At 27.8% G+C, this 22495-nt stretch overlaps 1 protein-coding gene across 2 annotated transcripts in view; it reads right to left on the bottom strand.

Moving 5' to 3' along the window:
- LOC129966789 (blood vessel epicardial substance-like) overlaps positions 1-3719 on the bottom strand; it is an 86463-nt gene extending 82744 nt beyond the window's left edge. For both annotated transcript variants that reach the window (XM_056081352.1, XM_056081353.1), the window contains exon 1: positions 3480-3719. In XM_056081352.1, coding sequence (XP_055937327.1) covers positions 3480-3500 — 21 coding nt within the window. In that variant the 5' untranslated portion in view covers positions 3501-3719. The remainder of the gene's footprint in view (positions 1-3479) is intronic.
- Between the last annotated feature and the right edge of the window lie 18776 nt (positions 3720-22495).

The raw sequence follows: 22495 nt of genomic DNA, 5'->3' as shown, positions 1-22495 counted from the left end.
GATTTTTTATCATTAGTATCATGTTTCGTCCCGATCAATTTAAAATCTAATAATCTTATGGTTGATCTTAATCATTTATTTTTTTTATTTTCAGATTGAATAAAAAAACATAAATTCTTATTAAAAAATAAGAATAATCTTGAAAATTCTTGCGGTATGCGATATTCAACAAACCGTTTTACATAATGAAAAAAATTCTCATTTAAAGCGAGTTTTTTTTTTTCTAAAAAAGGAAAGGACATCTTCTATTATATTATTTTCAAAGGAACTTCTTTGGCAAAATCTAGATTCTTTTGTTTTAATGAAGACTGCTATCGAATTTTTTCATTATCTACCCACCACCTTTGGAGACTAGCTATATCAATCTAATCCTTTATGCATAATTTTATACTCATGGTTCCTTCCAAGAGCATTTTGAAAATAAAATTTTTGCGTTATTTTAATAACCTTTCAATGTATATTTTTTGAATACCAATATATATATGAATCTCTCTACAGGAATAATGTTACAAGACCTTTGAGTAGCGTGAAAAAGATGAATGTGCATGTTTTCTGTGCGATGTCTTAAACAGTGATGTAATTTCACTTTCATATTCCTTATATAAAAAAAACTATAAATTCTAGCATTAACATCATTCGACGTATTTTACTTATATTATTTATTAGTCGCCTTTGGCTATCAGCTGATGTGCCAGAGATATTGATTATATTTAATTTCAATTAAATCGTTTATATTTCACTTCATGTGCATGATTCCATCAAACTGTTAGATATTACAGCCGCGTTGTTCTGATTGTTTTCTGCATTTTCTGTTCATTTTCTATGTGAGCCTATCTAATGGAGACCAGTACCATGATATCATAACACTATTAAAAAGTAAATACCCTTTGATCTACTTTTGTAGAATTGTAAATTCACTTTTTTATTCGTCTTCCAGATAAAAACCTTTTACTTGCAATTAAGCATTTGATGAAAAAAGAAAATGAAATAATTTGAATTTCAGCACAAAAAAATAAATTATTTTTGGAAATTAAGCACAAAAAAATGCAAAAATTCAGGAAAAATTAGTCCAACTATTAAATTGATATCATTAAAAAGACAATTTTTAAACTTTTGAATTTTATATTATTTTTGTGTAATAGTATTTTTTGAAATTATCATAGAAAACACCAGAATTCTCTTAATTATTAAATTTGTAATTTAAATTTTAAAAAATCACTCCAAGATGCACATTCAAACTTTTTTGGTCAAACAGTTTTGTGTGTAGAACGCCAACATACATCTGGATTATATATAACACGGTCAGTTGGATTAAAAAATACTGAAAAAAATTAAAGAACGGCACACTTATTATATTATTTATTATCTTAAATTTCATAAAAATGTGATGAAATGAAATAAGAAAGTAAAAATTCAGTACAATATTGCCAAAGAATATGACAATTATGTAGAGCCTTCATTCTTTTAATTTTCCGGTTTGGAAGAAAATCACGTGATGAAATATTTGCACAAACAATAAATGGTTCAAATTTTGTTGTAACAACTATAAACTATGTTACAAATCATGCTTAAAAATATATTTTTAATATAATTTCCGAAATTAATGACAAATTTCCATGAGAGCTAAACAGATATTACTAGAATGTTTTTTTTTTAATTTAAAAGTACTATAATATTATTGTTCTGTAATAATATTTTTGGAAGCTATCGATGAAAGGCCCCGAAAATATGCAGATTTTTCATTCATTAAAATTTCTAAAATAAATTGCCATGAGGTGTCCATTCTCAATTTATAACTATGTTTGCACCTACTTTGGTACCTCTAACTCAAATGGTCTGTCCTGTAAAAGAAACAACAATCACGCATTCACTTTTAAAAAATTGGAAAAAAAATTGAAGTGTAGCACGCATTATAATATGTGAAATTGTTTCGCTGCTGCTGTCAACCAACAAAAACTACTAAGATATATGTGCAAGTATATGAACTAAATACACTGCCAATCGCTATCTTTGTATGTTATTGAACAAATAATAATTTTATTGGCAAATTAAATGCTAAAACGCATGTTTATCTTTTTAGTGTTTTTCTATTATCGTTAAGTGCGTCGGGAAATCGTAATCGTATATTTACCTTTTATTGTAAAAACTATGATTAATTATTCTCTTTCTACCTGTGGCATCTGCTTTAAAAATGTTAGCTTTGTTCTGAAAAAAAATTATTTTAATTTTACGAAATAATTTGCGATTGAATACAACTTTTTAAGAAGCTAAATAAAGCTGAAATAATTACCATTTATTTCCCATGCAACATAACGAATAACAAGTAAATATGTTGCAGCCTTATGGATAAATTCTACGCTAAGTCTATTTTTGCAAGAGAATAATAAAAATTTGCAATTACTTCCCTTAGGAAAGAAGAATGATTTATAAAAATTTGCAAACACGAAACACTAACCACAATTTCAATAATGCATGCAAATCAAGCAATTTTTTTATTTTGCGCGTTTATCAGTTTAAAGCATTAAAAAATAGTTTTTTTTTCTTTTTGCGATTATAAATCTTTATAATTAGGTAAAAATTATCAATTATGATAAAAAGTGGATTTTTTTCTAATAAAGATATGTGATAATTGATTCTTAATGCTTAAAGAAAATTCAAAATTTTGAAACTCATCAACAAGTATTCATCAACATGACTTTTTTCACTCTTACTATAAATAATATTTTTAAAATCCTATTTCCTTAACCTTCAATAAATAATAATTAACACAAACTTCACTTTTATTCAATTTAATAGATACTTATTATATATATTGTTAATTTGCAATATTTTTTACATTAGAAATTAAATTGAATGTTTGCTAAATTGAGAAAAAATAATAAACATATTTTGATTACTAAATGCTATTTTAATAGCTTTATTTTATTTCCAAATAATATTAAAATTTATTTCATTTTTTAAACTAAAAAACTTTAAAAGTCAATAGAAGTAAAAAAAAATTACAACTACTATAGATATTTTACTGAAATCTTAATGTAATATCCACACTTATTTTTAATTTGAGAAGAATTCATTTTCTTTTCAAACTATATTTTGCCTTTATAATATAGAATTAAAAATAAAAATAATTCAACCTTGAATCCAAAAGCAAGTTCAACAGTTACATTAAAAAACACTTTTTTTTTCAAAAGGTCACCTTTCAAAAAAATATTGAGGTTCATAAAACAAAACGTTTCTATTGTATTTGAAATGCTAAGTTAAATATGATGATTAGACTAAATAAGTGTTTTTATATTATAAAAAGTTAATAAATTAATATTATCGATAAAAAATTTTATGAACGTGGGGAATTAAGAATACAAAATATCTATTTTCTACAAAATTCCTCACATCAAATGTTAATGAAAAATTATACATGTTTTTATACATTTCGAAAAAAGCTACTCGTTTTTAAATTTCAAAAATAACAGATATCTTACCTTTCTGAATTCTAGTAACATCTAGAAAGAATCACTTCCGCAAATTAATTCGTTCTTTTTTATCATAGCCAATCGATCAAATTCAGGTTCTAGAATTTATTTTCACCCATTCAGCGCTCTTGTTGCCATCTCACATCAGACAAATAATATCCATTACATTCGCGAATGAGTTGGTATAACTTGAAGAACTAACACTCAATATTATTCTGTCCCAGGAATCGACTGTGCATTTGGATCTGCTGTCACTGGGATAGTGCGAAACGCAGATGATACGGAGATCGTTTGGCGCAGGAGTTGCGCATGCGCAGTGGCATTCTACGGAGCCTCTGGCAGACGATAATATTTTTGCAAGCTATTTTGCGTGAAGTAATCGTAATTTTAGAAATATTTTTTAACCTTAATGAATCAATTTGAATACTGAGATGTAAAATTAATAAAAAGAAAAGATTTCTTTTTTGCTTTATGAGGTCTTTAAATCTAGCTCATCAAATTTTCTAAACATCAAAAAAACAAAGTTTATGGGAAGTTTTCCAAGTTTGTTTTTTTCTCTTGAAGTATTGAATTTATTATGAAAATAAAATGTTAAAGAGTCATTTTCAAAATGCAAAAATTAAACAATTCAGTCGATATAAGCGTTTATTATTATTATTATTATTATTTTCCTATTTATGTGCTCTTAAACTAATCAGATTTGCATGAAATAACACCTTTTTCACTGATCAGTTTTCAAAAAATTATCCAGTAGCCCGACAGTTAACTAATTTTCATATATTTTTACACTTTTAAATGCCAAATAAAATTTTCGAAATAAGTCTTTCTAAAAGAAGGAAGAAGAATCAATATGAGACGAATTTAATTTTAACAGACTACATCAGATAATTAATAATGTGGCGAATTAATATTTTCAATTATAAAATCATCAGACTTCATTTGATATTGTTTGTGGAATAATGCATTTAAGTACCAAAGAAAATTTAGTATATTTTTGTAGCAGTGTTAATAAGCCGCGTAAAATGCTATCATAAATTGCCTATCCCTGTTTTTTAGTCATTTATAAATTCCTTAATTTTAAATTTGTTTGTAGATAAATTTAAATCTTTGAAATGACCTATGCTAATTTTAAAGAAAGTAATTCATTCTTCGATCTTTAAATCGGTTATCTATTTTTTATCATTACTGAAATTTAAAAAATGTATGAAAAATGCTTTAAGGGATAACTTGGGGGATAAAAATAGGGAGGGATAAAAATGCTTTATCTTTAAGGGATAAAAATGCTTTAAGGGACTTTTGATTGTAAATTTTACTCACTTTTACAAGATTATGAATTACTCTTTATTGGCAAAGCTATATTTCATTAAACATTAAACAATACAATCAATGCTTGCCCATGTGATGCACGAATAATGATCGCGACAAGTTAGTTGAGGAATTCATCGGGCAGGTTTCGGGACAAAATGGTTAGGATATCACTGCATATCTTAAGGCAACATATAATTAGGTAGTAGACGATATGTGCTGTTGTTTGTATTGTGATTATAATAGAAATTGATTTCATTAATCCTATTTACTGCTCTTTCCTACCAAATCTCGAAATATTTCAGTGTCTTCAAAATTACAGCTGTAGGTTTTACAGAATTACCTAAATCATTCGTATTTTCAAGACATATTTAATTTATATTCAAAAATTTAGATAATCAAGAAATTCAAATTCGCAAAATGTAAAAGAATGCGTGATGAAGTGAATTTTAAATAATACTTTAGACAGCAACAATTGTCCTTAAAATATTTTTGATACCTCATCTTAAACTTTAATAAGCTTAATATTAACTTAAGACTATGGAATGTCCACAGATAAGCTTTTGAGGATTAGAGAGAAGATTTCATAAGTAACAAGAGATTATTTTCTTTCAAGAATGCTGAAATTACTCCCAATTTTTTTTTCTCGGTGGCAGAAACATTCGGTTCTTTCTAAAATGCAATTTCATTTAATAACCTTATTGAAAGTAGAGAGATAATACTGATAAGATTATGGGATTTTTCTTCTTCTTCTTGGAAAACCAGAACAGCCAATTAGGACTGGATGTTACTGACTGTATAAGAAATGTAGATCAACATTCAGTTTGATAATAAATAAGAATACGTGCAAAATTTTTAAAAAAAAAACCCTTCATGTTTAAGCATTTATGATATTCATATGACCTTTTTAATTTTAACGTGTTAACTATTTTAATATAAAACATTCAATACCCTTATTTTTAATACCCTTATCTTTATAAATACTTAATGCTTATTAAGCATATGAATTCCAATTTTCATTTAATTTGCATGTGCAAGAATAACTCCAACACCTGTAAGCGAACACAACATTTCGGAAACATTCCGCCAAAAAAAAGGAATATTAATGGAAAAACTAATTAATTTTTCCGCTTCTGTTCCTGAATTCTTTCCAAATCATTTAAGAAATAAATGAGTTTCCAAATATACTCCTATATTTAAGAAAAAGGAATGAAATTTCCAGGGTATTTATGTCTTTTTCACCCAAGATTCGGTTTTCTTTCGCCGATTTTTGCTTTCCATTAATTTTATAAAAGCATTTAGCTTCCGGCGTTTCAATTCTTCTTTAAAATTCTATCACAGATTTCATTAATACTTTTCGAATTTTTACGAACTACCTTAGGCACAAATACATTTAACTATTACATCTGAGCCATTTTTAAAGGTACACTTTTTGCTTAAAAGAAAGGTTTTTCAAAAAAAAAAAAGTTAGTAGCTAAAAAAGGCTTGCAAAAAATTGTTCTGTTATCATGATTAATCTTATGTTTCCAGGATTCAATATTATATTTCATTCTGATACCAATACGAACTTCCCCTTGATTTATCATAAGAATCTTTCTTTAAGTTTAATTATATTCTCGATATTGCAAAACCTTTTTACATTCTTAAATTTTTTGTAGATTAACAGTAAGTTGGGAAATCTAAATCTGTATTCTCCCTCTTGTCATTCATTCTTCTCATTTCTCCCCCGCCCCTTTATGAAGTAGGAACAGGGTGGTACATTAAGTAGAGACAAAAAGTTCGAATGCACTAACGGTAATAATAATAGAAATGTGCAAAGATGCATGTACAAATGGAAAAATAGAATTTCATCTTTAAAATAAATAGATAAATACAAATAATCAGCAAAGATATACTGAATACTTGAAAAAGCAAAAATTCCTTGGAAAAAGTTGAACCTGGAATATTGAAAGGAGGAAATTCATTGTCATAGCAACAATTAATTTAAATTTATGTTATTTATTCCGAGGCTACGATTTGCAAAGAATTCAAAAGTAAAATTAGAGATCATAATTTTAATTCATATTCAGAATTGATATCTCAGATTCTAAATCCTTATTTATTTATTATTAAAATTCTTGTAGTTGGGAGTTTTAAGTCTGAATAAGGGACTTAAGAATGGAATAATAGTAACAATTATTATTACAAATACAAATACAAAGGTACAGATAGTAACAAAATATTAGTGAAAGAATAAATGTGCTATGAAGACGGTATTTTTAAGCTAATCAAGCTGGTATAGTATTGCCTATGAACTTTGACATTTATTAGCATTGATTTTTGCAGTATGAAAGAATATATACCGCTACCTGTGGAGCACATCTTTATAAATGAAGACGTTTTATATAGATTCGTTAAAAGAATGTTTTGAATTTTAAAATGATTTGGTACGAATCCTTTATAATTCAAATTTTTACTTCTTAGACATATCAATTATGAAAGCAAAATTTTTTCTTTTTTATAGAAAATAAGTAACAATAAATGCATACCACAAAAAATAAGAAATAAGTTCTTCAAAGGACTGTAATCAATTAATTGTCCCCATAAAAATGGCAAAAAGAGCTCAGACAAAAATGAAAACTATTTAATAAAAATATTCCAAAAACAATCCTCAACGTTGTAAATGTTAGCAAGAGAAACGGATAAAACTAATCAATTAATTGCAAATGAGTTTTGAGAAGGTTTCCAGTTTAAAAATTAACAAAATAAAAGATAAAAGTTCGATTTTTTTATTGTGTTTTTCTTTGTAGCGATTCATTTTTCCATAAAATCGATATCATTATTTTTTACATAAATAATTAGATGGCTGCAAATTATCGTTTGCTCATAAATAAATAATTTTTAAATCTACTGGCAAAGTATTATTTTTAAAACAATATTTTTAATAAAATGCATTAAAATTATCTATTTGTAATTATAAAAATATTAATTTCATTTCTCATAAATATTGTACAGAATTTAAATTCTACCAGTTAAAACGAAATTTTAAATAGTTTTCAAAGACAGACGATTGGTTTGTACTTCTTTTCAAATTTTTAATTACATGCGTTGAAGCAATGTTTATTCATGTCTTACGCACATCGCAATAACTTACGAAAAACGTAAATTATAAAGGGTAAATATATGTTCTCTTTAGACGTCTAGAAAAGTTAACTTTCATGCACCCCATATTTCTCATCAGTTACGTTTGCTTTGTTTTGAATGTAAAATGCTTTTGATTAAAACATTCATTTCCGCCTTTTGAGCAAGACGCAAGCGAAAGTATTTGTGAAAATATGCGTTCCTTTATTAAAAGCGTTATTCTTTCTTAAAAGGTTCGCTACATTATGTAAAATTAAAGAACGAAACGCGAAAAGGGCATTTCATTGCCCTTAAAATTAAAAGTGATGTAGCCTAAAGGTTTTTTTTTTTTCAAACATTAATAGTGAAAGTTCTTGCCATTTTTTTTCTCCGAAAAAATCTCGAAGTAAACTCAATGGAATTCGCTTTTTCATACCTAAAATGCACAAAAAAATCTTTATATTTTTTGTATTTAACTTTTTTCATATGTATCAAAATATCTGTGTGATTTGTGCTTTTATTAAGAAAGGTAAAAACTATAGCAAAGTTTTAATTATTTGCGTAACTAAGTGTAATTATAAATAATAAAAATTAAAACATAGAATAGAAAATAAAGCTATTTACAAAATGAGGGTATTGGGGGTTCTGGTATATAATCACTGAAATCAGTGAAGAGTCAGAAAGATAAAGTAATTTTTAATAGATGACATATATTCAGTTATTACATTCCGATGTCACAATTGCAAAATTACTAAATTTTGAACATAGCGTTTTAAATAAAAAAAAATCCATTTTTTTAAAATTAATTCTAGAAATTTAATATAAAATATAATCTTGACCAGTAGTTCACTTCTAAACCATTAGATATACACTTATATTTCCAGTTGAGAAAATATTTTAAATGACGTGAAAAATTATATTTTATGTTATTTGTGTCAATAAATGCAATGCTGAAATCTCAATTTTTATTAATACTAATATTTATATGGACTAAATATTTATATAGTATTAGACACATTATTAAAATATTTATATACAATATCATTTAAAACAAAAAAGGATTTTCATATACCTGCGATTGTAACTGGCTGTGTTCTGAAACTTTGATTATCACCATTTTACAACATTTTGGACCATTGCATTTTCATTTAGACCATCTGTCTGCCTCAAATAAACTTAATCAATCAAAGCTTAGTTCGAAGAAGAATGTAATTTTTTGTTGCTGTTGTTGTTGTTATAATGTAAAATACTAACTATTGGGTCACGATTATATTGGATACTCTATATAGTTTTCTAAAACTACAATTAAATTAACTAAATGGTCTAAAATGTTGGCTATAAAAGACTCACCATTATTTTTAGAATCCCATTTTTATAATTTTAAATCTAATAATCGTGTTTATGAGCTGGATTGCTTATTAGAACTGTAGAAAATGCGAATACTATCAGCACAAGGCATTGTATATCTTCACTTTATTATTCGATATACTAAATGTAGCTCAGGATATCTTCTTGATGCTGTGAAGATATCTCAACAATATTGTAGATCATTTTGTGTTATTAGGGAAGTACGCATGTTCGGCCTTAAAACATTACTTGCATCCATTTAATTTTTTTTTAAAAAAAATTGAAATAATTTCATTTAGGGGAAAAATTTTTCAAACTAAAACCTTCAGATATTTATTTATAAAGGATATTAAAAATAGATCTAAAAATATTTTATTGTGTGAAATTCTCAAATAAATCCGATATTATATGTACCATTTTGATAAATAAGCTGAAATTAATTTAAAACTGCCAAATAAAATTTTCAAATAATATCTAATCAGATTTATATGTTGAAAAATATATAATCATTTTATATAATGTTAAACTTTGAAATTGCATAATGTGAGAAGCGGGTTTACATAATTGATTCTTCCCTTTCCTTAAATACTAAAAACAATCAGAAAATTGTTGTACTGTATTTTTTAAAAAAAGTTTTAAATGAAAAACCTTTTAAAGGGCGTCCCAAAATTAACTCAATATCTGAAATCGCCACCATTCGTGCAGTAAAGAATTGCCAGCCCTATTAAAAAAACCATTTGACAGCTGATAACTTAGGGTTAGTAAACATGGAGCGTTACACAATAAAACAACTTGTTTTCATTGTAGATCAAAACTTTAAAAAATAATGAAAATCTATAGGACACGGTTCGAAATTTTGAAAATTGACCCCTTAGATCGTGTAATTTAACATCATCGGATTTCTCTTTATTGGAGGTCAAAAGTCTATACCAAAATGCACACAAGCATTCGGGCATTGAAGGAGAAAATTCAACACTGCATCAACGAAATTCAGCCACATTTATGCAAAATGGTCATGGAAAATTTCCACAGAACAGTACATATGTGCCAGCAAAGCTGCGGAGTCCATTTTCCTATGTGTTATTTCATACATAACCCTGTCCTGTGTACTTTATGATTCGATAAAAATATAACAATTTAAAGGTAAAAAAACTGTGTTTTTTACTTAATTCAAATCTTATGTTAACACGTTGTTCTGTCGGGTGACGCTCCATTTTTGAAAATCCTAAACTATCAGCTGTCAAATGGCTTTTTTAATAGGGTTGTCAACATTTTACTGCATGAATGGTGGCAAATTTAAATCTTGCATTAATTTTGGGACGCACTTTATGAGTTGTAATGATTATAATTAGATTCTGTTTATCCTGTCCCGTTTCTCTATGTCATTGTAACAAAACATTGTATGTTAACAATAAACATTGAAACTCTAATAAATCTATCTAATTGAATTTTAATTGCTTTATTAAATATACATAAACTCACAAAGGAATAACGAGTGTAGATGCAGGCATGGAACTAAATACCATGCATAACAGAGTATTCCAGCTAACCATTCATTTCTGTAATTACAGACAGATCAATCTTCAGAGAGGGAAAAAATTGTTGACAGCCTGATTAACTGTCTGAGCAATGCGTCACTTTTATCTTTCAAAAGCAACGAATGAGTGAAAAGAATAAATGCATTCAGAGAAGCACCCTGATTTTGATTTGTTCGTCTGCCAAAACAATTAAGGATTCTTCATTCAATGGTGGCATATAAATCGATGGAAAACCAGACACATTTGTCTGGTTTTAGTGAATAAAGTATTACAAAAGAGAGAATGATGTGTAAACAGATGAAAAATAAGACATATGAGATAACGTGTAAAACAATATTAATCATATGTGAATTAAAAGTTTTCAGAATAAAACCCGGATTAGATGAACAGAGTGATAAGTTTTGAAAGATTTCCTGTTTGTCTTATATTGAAACGTTTAAATCGATTTTATATCGAGATATTTTTTAGATAACTGAAGCTCTTTTACGTTTCTTCTACAATAAAAGGTATTTATATAGAATGCAACATTTTTATTCCTTGTAAGAGCATTCCATGAAGGAAGAGCGTAAAAAATCCCGAAAGAGAAAAGAGCAACTGTAAGAAGTAACATTAGATGCTTTTCCGCGAGAATCTGAAGAAGTATAATGTTTCCCTTTTTATTACATTAGCAGCGTTCTTTCATGTTGTATTTCTTATATTTATTTTAACAAAAGACTTTATTTTGTACCATTTTGTTGCGTTTTGCGTTTAGTTGACTCTGAATACAATTACACACGTCTTTTACAATAATTCTTTCGCCTATATCAAATAAATCTGCTTGTCTTTATTTGTTACGATGCCATAAATCATTTTTATTAAATAATATGTTATGTTATTTAAAGCATCCAATGAGTTCAACAGAAAAAGAAAATTCGTAATGTGTACCTGCTAAAAAAAAATTTAATTCATTATTTTGAGCACTCACTTTTGAAAAAGAATTGATAAGTTAAAAAAGAATATTTTCTATCTTACTTTTTTTTTCAAACACGAATCTTTAATTCATCTTTGTAAATATCTACCGTTGTAACTAATATATTCAAGACATTTGATTCATTGGACAAATCAGCTTTTGTAACTACTTATTCTGGTAGTGTACCAAGTAACACTGAATTATTGAAAAAAATACTTATCCAACATTCTATCTTCAAACTACCATACTGTTTTGGCAGAACACATTACTCCACAGCAAAATTAAAGCACACCATGTCTACATATATGACTGATTTTAAAAGAATTTGGTTTCTACACTACAGCACGACCACCCATCTCCTTTATGACAGATTTAACATATATAGCTTTCCTTTATGTACGGAGGATATAGGGTAGAACAGAGACCTTCAATATTTTGATCTAATCTCAACAAGAACATGAGAGATGCGAATGCAACATTAAAGTATAAAATGATTTTTAAAAATGAAAATAAAATATACTAAAAATTTCTGAATAAGAATGCATTATTCAAAATTTTCTTCCTACTATTATTTATTAATTCAATCTATATCTTAAAACATCTGATTTGAAAGGCTAGTTTCTCTCCTTATAATTTTTTACATCTACCAATTTTTTTATGATTCCTGTGTTCTGTAATTTCCTTTCTGAACTACTTGATATTTCATTCTTCCCCAGAAAAAAAATTACAAGATGGCGTTATTTCATTCTACATGTTTCAGATAGTTCAACAACTCATTGCTTATATTCTTACACTAGAAACTTGCATCTTTCAATCTGAATTCGCATCTAAATATTTTTAGAAAGGCTACTGAAGATAATCAATATTTCACATCTATTGTCTTTATACATTCCAAATACATATTTTTAGACAGATTTAGACCTTTCAAATAATCAATCAGAAGGCGAATTAATAGAAATTATGATATTCAAATCTTCAATAAATAATCAGTTTTTATTTCAGAAAAATTGAACTTCTATGAATGCGAATGGTAATAGTATACTAAATTTTATAAACCCAAATTTTAAATATATAAGTCCCTGGTGTTCGATTTATCGTATTTGAATCTTTTTAAAACATAGGCCATGCAGATGATAAACTAACTCCTTAACGCATTTTGTTTTAAATTTTTTAAGTGTCTGCAATTTAGATATTAAATCTATGTATCAAATTTTACCTACCTGAGTTTTTTCGTTTTGTAATTATCGTGCTCGCTTGTACTCGGACTCCCGGACATACATACTTCCTCTAATCCTCTAAGTAGATTTCGTCCAAAATTTGATAGAAAGCAACACATTTGGTGTTAAGTCCATATACAAAATTTCACCTGTCTAGCCCAAATCATGTTCGAGCTATCGTATTCTTAGAAATACAGACATAATTCAAAAAATTTGTTTTTTGGATTCAAAAGAATCTACAGTGTGCAGATTCATCAAGTATGAAGTTCGAATTTGTTTTACGATTACAATACTTTCTAATCATAAAAAATTAGAAAATAAAAATTCTGTGTGTCAAGTACATTTTAGTAAATATAACTAATAAGACCGGGAAGTGCATAAAAATTTGGCATCACAAATTTTTCAGCAGTTGACTTACTAGCTCAGATAGGAAAAAAATATAATTAACTATTTTATTAGAGCATCTTTTGGGTATCCTATAAATTATTTGTGACATAAACGTCAGAAATTGACAACATTATTTACGATAGCATATTATCTAACTGAACAATATTAATATGATAAGGCAAAACGCCATGTAAGCATGCATTTCATTATCGTGTATGCATTTATCAGTCTATTTTAGATTAACTTTGAGCGTCTGTAAGAAGAACAGCATTATTTATTCCCTCTTATTTTGTTCTGTAATGGAAAAAAAACCGGTGCCATTATTATACTCCTTAAATCTTTCAAATTTTCTTTCAAGAATTTGATGAGATTCCTAGGGGAGACTTGTTGGAAATAATAGCGACGCTGGGACAAAGAAAAAAACGTAAAAGACTGAATCTTTTATTAGTTTACGAAATTCGGACATGCTGAAGTGACAGGCTCGTCCTCGCTTGTTTTTGTACTTATCCAATCTCAAAACAAATATAAAAAAAATGTCTTTTCTGAAAATGCGGGTTGTTTTATCGCTTTTAATCTTCTCAAGCCGAGCTCCCTAAATTCGATTTCGGAATTCTAATTGAGTTGGAGAGAAAAAGAGCAGTTTTGTTTTCGAAAATTTCCTCTGAAAGTGGGTTTTTTTTTCTTCTTCGCGGATAATAGCAAGAAAAGAGTGTAAAAAAAATAACAAGATAGAAAACACTCATTGATACTTAATTATCGGATAAGACAAACAACTTAAAGGATTATACTTGCGATTTTGCGATACTTAATTGAATCTTACTTAATTGCAATTTTGGGTATTGCAGGAAATTCATCAATGGAAAAAATATACACTCTTATTAATACCAAATAATTAAAATTATTTCCCAAACCTGAAACATATTTAAACAATCAAAAAGGACTTAATTACAGCAGTAAATTGTATATGCAGGTTGTATACAATTGAAAATTTGCTTGAGTACTTGTTGAAGATAAAATGTACTTATACTTTTAATTACATTTCTTTTCTTTTACTTGCATGCAGAGAATAAAAAGAGAAAATATCGCAATCACGGAAAACTCAAGATTTTGATGAAACTCTATATTTTAGACTGCTCTGAATAATTAAAATAAAAATACTTCTGAAATTCTGTCTGTCTGGGAATACTGTAATTTTTAAACATAATAAGTTAGAAGTATGAAATTTAATACTTAGCGTTTGGTTTTCTTTAAAATATGAAAAAATTACACTAACTCTCTGTTTTCTATTCACGTGTTTGCGAAATCTATAACTCAAAATGCAGTAGGTTAGATAAATGAAATTAGATATGGCACTTTGGCATCACCATTCTAAATTTGTCTGATTTGTCAAAGGACAATTCAAATGCATACTTTATTCCTCTAACTGTACTACGAATTTTTAACCCTTTAATTGGCAAATGGCGATAAATTGTATTAAAAATTTACACATTCTTAGAAATTTTTAATTAATTAGTAAATTAATTCTTAGATTTCTTTATTTATTCTAATTATTACTCAGAAACCTGTGTACGAAAGTATGCTTACAATATTCACATAAAGTATTTTGATTTGTAAATCTCCTATAAAAGCTTAAAAAACGTTTCTCTTGAGAAACCGTACCAAATAAAAGGTTAAATAGCACCATATTGTGTAAATATCTGAAGAGTCGAAGGGAGAATTTTCTCACTATTTCTGAATTTTGCAATAGAAGTTAATTTGGTACTTCTATTGCAGCTAATCTCTAATATTTGCTTTATAATAATAGGAAATCAAATTTTTATCTTAAATGATGTATAGTAAAATTATTCTATCAAAAAATATGTTTTATTCAAAAATAGTAATTAATTTATTTTTCTATAAATTTAATACAAACATTAAAATGCTTCAGATCAGATTATTAAAAATTTCGAGTAACGAATATTATGTTCACAAACTAGTATACGTGCAAGTTTTTTTATTGAAATTAACCAAGAATACCATAAGATCCATAAGACTTTTGTATCTCTTCTCTGTTTTCTGTTCCTCTGCTATCTCTGCTAAATCACTAATGGCTCTCTATATGCTTTTTTATTTTTTCTACGATTAATTCTCGATTCCGGAAACCTCCAGTTATTGCTTACGAAAAAACTCTGAATATCTTCGAAATGTGTCACAACGTTTTCATCATAATTGCTGAGATTTTCTAACCTGTAGCACCGGAACTAATCCGTTTTTTATTACTTTTCTATGCTTTTAATTTGCCCTTTTTTTAGCTTTTTTATTTCAAATATGTCCTCAACATTTTTTAGTACTTTAATAAATTATAAATGAGCCCTCACCAGACTATATTGAATCACATAGTATCTCACATTGAAAGGAGCTAAATCTCTTCCTTTCATGAAAATCCCCTCTTCAGCTCTATATCGAAAGTCGATTTTATCGTTGTTTCGAGGCGGGGAACATATTGATTGCTGCCAATACGTAGTTCGTAAATTTCCTTAATGCACATTTTAAAAAGTGCAAGGGAAATTTCAAATGCCCCGTATATTTAGTTTCCCAACTTTACTTTGTTTTCAATAGAGTCATTCTGATGTGTAAAAACAACAAAATTGCATATAACAAACACTAAAAAAATCGTTATTGCTTTTATAATTTCAATATTTTCTACAATTTAATCATTTTTTTAATTATCAATTTACACCTGAAATTTTAATAATTTGCTAAGACTCCTTTGTAATAACTTTTTGCTACTATTCCAAATGCTTTGTAGATTGTTTTTGTTTGCATTACCTGTATAGATTTGAATCTTAAAAGATATTTACAGATGTTGTTGTTTCATTCATTTCATATTAAACCTTTAACCCTGATCATCCACTAAATCAGTCTTAAAATAAAATTGGCGAAATCCTATCAATAACAATTCATAAATATTTTTCCCTCTTTCTCATATGGCAAACAATGCAAGAGGACACCTCTTGTTATTTTGAAACTCTTTCGATGAACTCCATGAAGTACGTCTGGCAAATCTCCGCCACATAAAAGGATCCCCCTTAAAGATTTATCACCTGTCTGAGACAGCTCATCCTGTGAGAAGTAGACAACCTGTCAGCGGGCAAAGGAATCATCTTCTTCCCTCTGCACAAAAATCCCTGTCAGGTGTTGCTTACTCCTTGTCCCGTTCTATTCCTCTTTTGTTAGCTGTCGATTGCTTCGAAGATGCTGTTTTTCAGTTAGCGACCGCAAATAACAGAAAGCTGTCAGCGGTTTTGTTCGATAAGTTATTCTTATTTCAAATATCGATCAATAGTTCCCATTAATGCATGGCTTTCTGGCTTCCGTTTCGTTTTGTGAAAATAAAAGTTATTATTTATTCCCGAGGAAATCGGAAAAAGATTAATTCGTAACAAAAAAAAATTCCATTTGATAAATAGTATTTACTGTGTATGATGTTTAGTTTTAATCCATCTTGTCTTGCATTGCGAATCTACAACTCTTTCAACTTTTTTCAGGTGTATGAATATTATTACGAATCTGTAATTGCACTTCCTTGTAGTATCAATCTTTTAGTAAAGAAAAATTGTAAAACTGGTTTTGAGAAATTGTTAGTTTATTCAGAGTAAATTAGAGAATTTTTTAAACAATGAATTGCTCAAAAATCCGCATTTAATTTGGATTGAAAGGAAAAAAATTATCAATCCTGAATTTGCTGAATGGGTTAGAGAAGTTCCGTAAAATCCGTTTGCAGCTTACTTTTCGCTTTATAAGAAGACAATAAATTTAAGTAATAGGATTAAACAGGCACTTACTAGTCATGCCAAAAGAGAAAAACATACAAATCTATATGCCGTTTCAAAAGAGTCGTCACTGATATTGGATTATGCATTTAAAAATAATACAGGAGAAGATGACATATCAAATCCAAAAACATCAAATTTAATACCTGCAAATAAGCCGATTTTGAGCTTTTTAGTTCAATAACAATCATTTAAAGCTGAACTTTTATGGGCATTAAAACTTATTCCGTCATATTTGTCCTTTATTTCATTCATTGATATATTGGAAATATTTTCACATATATTTACTGATAGTGAAATAGCTAAAAAATATAGATCAGGCCTTACGAAAATTCGTACATTATTTGTTACGTATTAGCTACATTTTTTCAACAATCTCTTAAAAATTTTTATACAAAGTAACATGCTCTGATGAAGCTCTGAACTGTACTTCATAAAAATGCCAAATAGATTTTATTGATTTTTGTTACTCTTCGATGTTAATAAATCAATAAAGTATCCACAAGATATTGGAATTCAATATTTTTAAGGCATACCACTGCTCAAGAGCTGTTTGAGAATCCTGAAGTTTTCGACATAGAGTTCACTTTTATAAAATTAACATAAATTGGCCAAAAATAAATTTAAAAATTATAAAATGTCAAAGAGCTTTCTGCAAAATGACTAAAATTAGAAATCTAGGTACTTGTGGACTACACATAATCCATGGAGCACTTCTACTGGATCCATGGATAAATCTACTGGATGGAAAATACGTAAGTATACTCTAAGAGCAATGTATAGAATTTTTAAAGACAGTCCTGTTAGACGCCCTGATTTCCAGGACCATTTTCCTTTTAACTCTTCTTTTAAAGTTTGATTCAATTCGCTGAGTAGAAAATGTCGTTATTTGCGAACGTGCTGTAAAAGTTTTTGACAACATAAAGAAATACATAGATTTCAGTTAAAAAAACTTTTCCTGAATCTGCCACGAGTTATAATATTATAAATGCTTGTCAGTATAAATTGATTCTGTTAAAATTAGCTTCTTCTCTTACATTGCTAATATTCTTCAACTATTTCTTAAAAAATTACAACCATCTGAACCAATAGTGACTTTCTTATAGGAAAATCTTTTCATTCTTGTTAAGTAGTTGAAGAAAAATATTGGTAAAAAAAGCATGATTGAAGAAGAAAAAAACATTAGATAACTTATTTTTTATAGAGCATGATGATCCTACAAAAATCAAAGATTGAGCAAAAATATTGATATTCCAACAGTGACTACAAATTACTTGATTACTAGTGGAATTATTGAAATTGAAAAAAGACGCTTTTCAGCAGAATGATTTATAATTAAAAAGAATACTATTAAAAAAATTTTGTTGTTTTAAAAGCTGTATCCAGCTTAAATCCACATTTATCGAAGAACGAGCGATTGATGTGCTTCAATTTCTTTTTCCAAAGCACCAATTTTCCCGGAATGTTCAGAATGTGCAAAGATCCACTAAACAGTGATTTCCTGGGAAAACTAAAAAGTTATTACAAAGAACAGTGTGATCCGTTGAATGGAAAAATTTGTTTGGGTAATTTCTATTGCAATGTTTTGAAATCCAAAAAAAAATTCCTGATTTTTGAGAAGTTGTGAAAATAATTTTTTTGTCATATGGCAATGCGGTTGTGGAAAGTGAATTTAGTATCAACAAGAAAATACTGGTTGAAAAATCTGAAAAAAGGATTCTTTAATTGGTCTAAGAATATGTACGATTCATAAACTTTTTTGGAGGTGTTTTAAATGTTACTATTTCAAAATATTTGTTTCAGTATGCTAAATTGTGAAGTATTATGAAGTTTTAGAAAGTTGAAAAAAGTTAAAGAAAAGGATCCAACAGATGCGAAGCAGCATTGCAAATGAAATTGTTACAAAAAAATTTAAACTGTTGACTGAAAACTCTGTAGAAGCTGTAGAAATTGATGCCCAAGTATATGAATTGGCAGAAATAAATAAAAAGTAAAATAAAAAGTATTTTGCTTTGCAAAGTTTTTTGTTAAATAATCATTCAATGTTTTGTATTATGGCAGCAAAAATGCTATTTTGTGTTTATTACATTCGAGTCCTTAATTATGCATAACTCACAATTAAAGAGCATGAGACATGCTTTATATCTTTTCCCTCTCCCTTAATTTATAATTTTTTGTCTTACTAGGTTATACATAAAGAGGAATGGGGTTTTTTTGTATGTAAATATAAACATTTTTTTAATATATTATTATTTCGAATAATGTTAAATTGTAACTTTCTTTCCTTGCTTTTTCCAATCATTAAAACGATGGAGTATTGTTATTACATTACAACCAGCACATGAGGATATTTCCTCTTATATTGCATATACGTACAGGGAAAATACAAGGAAAATGTATTGAATTTTTTTTCCAGATTTCAATGACAACCTTGTTATATTTCCTAATATAAATTTTCTTTATTAAATTAGAAAATAAAATTAAGATAATTTATTTTATTTTAACTTAAAATAAAGTAAAAATGAGTCGTTTCTTCGTCAAAACTCAGTTACATCAAATTTTTAAAAAAAACGCATTATTTTTAATATGTAGTAATTGAATTATGAAAGTTGAATTTAGAAAAGATAAATCTAAGCTGAAAGACATCAAAACGTGTTGAGAAGGACTCCTCCACGACTGCAATAAAATAGGCGGCATTGTTTTGTTGGCAACAGAAGTTTCATGACTTCATATTTCATGAACCTCAAAATTCTAGTGAAATATGCCTGGGTTTTATTTGAGTTTTTTTATAATGTAATTATTTGGCCTATTTTTCCTTAATATTATACTCGTGCATCTTCATCACACACTGCAATTTTAATATTTGCAAGGTGGCATCATATATAACGAATGAATCCAGTGTAATTTCAAATTTTTGGCCTAAGTAGATATTCTTTTGTGTAACAATTTTCGAAATTTTAACTACTTTGTTCAAATTTCGAAAATAAAACATTCTAGAACATTGAAATGTCACCAAAATTTTTTTTAATTTTTGAAAATGATGTCTTGTATGATGCAATGCGTACTGATGAAAGGGAAAGGATACAGTTATCGCTGGCACCAATATTATGGGATCCCATGTGTACAAAACCTTAATGCCAGCTTTTAAAGCGAAATCTTGAGAGGGCGAAAAAAACTGATAACCTGGGTGTCATTTACGGTCTCTATGTTACTGCACATACCTTCCATGATGCAAAGTGATAGTCGTACTTTTTCCAAAGATAAGTAATGTATCGAGGTTTAAGAGAAGGCAATTAATGAAAAGATGCCCCAGCGATCAGTCACAAGGAGGGATGAAAACATTAGTGGACTTATGACACTTATTATAAAGGTATAAAGTATTATAAAGGTAAAGTAAAGAAGTATTATAAAGGGACGAAGAAATAATATTATGCTCCACTGGCCATTTATACTTACTAGACCAATGAAGACGAGCAGTGACAAAAACAATATATTACATCCCAAGCGCCAATTATTCTTTCTATGTCGCAGGTGCGATAATGATTAATTGTTAGAAAATATTTCCTAGGAAAACTAAATTTAAAAATTTTAACTATTTTTTCATATAAATATTTTTAAGAACTTGATAACTATTACACATATAACATCATTTTATTCATTCCATATATATATATATAGATATTTCATATCAATTCAGTGCATTTACATAAATTGCAAAAATGTTGACTTTCACTGCACAAAAAGATATATGGTAAAAGACCCAGAAGATAACTTGAAAATATTTTAAAATTGAAGGCTCAGACCATCAACTGTTTTTCAAAAATCAATTCATTGCATTAAAAATGGTTGTTTCTGAAAACAATGAATTGGTATGAGGGAGGGGATATTGCATGCATTAGATGGCTGGAAAGAATACATTCAATAAGAAATTTCTTTTACAATAACAAAGGGAAAATAAGACATTAAAAAAATTCTACAACTAGATTGTATGTTAAATTATCATTTCAACACCACAAAAAATTGAAATTCATTATTACTACTAAATTAAAATAAGTTTTCTACATTTATAGAACTGACTTAGATATTCGGATAAATGTTAGTGCCAGTGCACTTATTTTTAAACACATGAATACAACTTTGCAAGAGACAAATAATACACTTGTGAAGTAAATAATACCATGTCGCCATCTATATCAGGGCTTATAGAACTGAGCATCACCAGTTAAATATAATCGCGAAAATTTTAAATTCCTGTGAATTGATTATATACACAAAATTAAGTGGCGAGAAAGAGTGATGAAAACAAAAATATTCATATTTATTTAACCTTCTTACTCTCTCTCTACTTTATTTGCACAATTTCATCACAGTTAAAGAAAAGGGTAACATTAAATTCGGGAAGACTCCATTTAGATAGTGGTCCCTGGATCTTTTATCGTATGAATGTATAAATTCCACATTACCTCAATGAAAATTGCAAATTTTGCCGCTATATTTAATTCTAACATAATTTTTTTCACCACGACAAAATTGTATTTGAGAAGACTCGGTTTAGATAGTGGTCTATAGATCTTTTAACAGATGAATTTGTAACTTCCATATTTCCTTAATGAAAATGGCAAATTTTGCCACTGTATTTAATTCTAACCTTTTATATCTTTTTACCACGGTTAAGAAAAAGGTAAAATTAAATTCTGGAAGACTTGGTTTAGATAAAAGTATATGGATTTATCAACGTATGAATGTGCAACTTTCACATTTTCTCAATGAAAATGGCAAATTTTGCCACCGTACTTAATTCTAACTTTTAATTTTCTTCCCATTATCATTAAGAAAAGGAAAAAATTAAATTTCGAAATACTAAGTTTAGATAGTGGTATATGCATCTTTTAAGTTATTAATGTGCAACTTCCTTATTTTCTCATTGAAAATGGCAGTTATTTTCGCCATATTAAATTTTTATTTTTTATTTTCTTTCCATCACAATTAAGAAAAAGATAAAATCAAATTTCGAAGGAATTGGTTTAAATAGTGGGTTTCAAATCTTTTACCGAATGCAACTTCCGCATTCCTTCTTCGGAAATGGAAAATTTTGCCCCAAACGGCAAAATATAAAAGTTTGGAAGGAAAAGTCAGCTTTATTTGGCAATATTTTGTGATTAAGTCTTGGTGTCAAAAACAAAACGTGCTCATAGGATATGACAAATATAAGGCCAAATATGACCGTATGTATAAATATAGTACAATATGAGGCCATGATAAAACGGGTGGATAAATTTAGTTTCTTCTACATTTCGAAACAAAATAATAAATTCTTCAATAAAATTTAAAAATTCCTTCTTAATCTTTTCTTTTTTTAAAAAAGTAGGAT

This window comes from Argiope bruennichi, chromosome 4 (genome assembly GCF_947563725.1).
Source record: "Argiope bruennichi chromosome 4, qqArgBrue1.1, whole genome shotgun sequence".
Lineage (NCBI taxonomy): Eukaryota > Metazoa > Arthropoda > Arachnida > Araneae > Araneidae > Argiope > Argiope bruennichi.
Note: the sequence above shows the minus strand (reverse complement) of the source record. Positions and strands in the feature narration are given on the sequence as shown.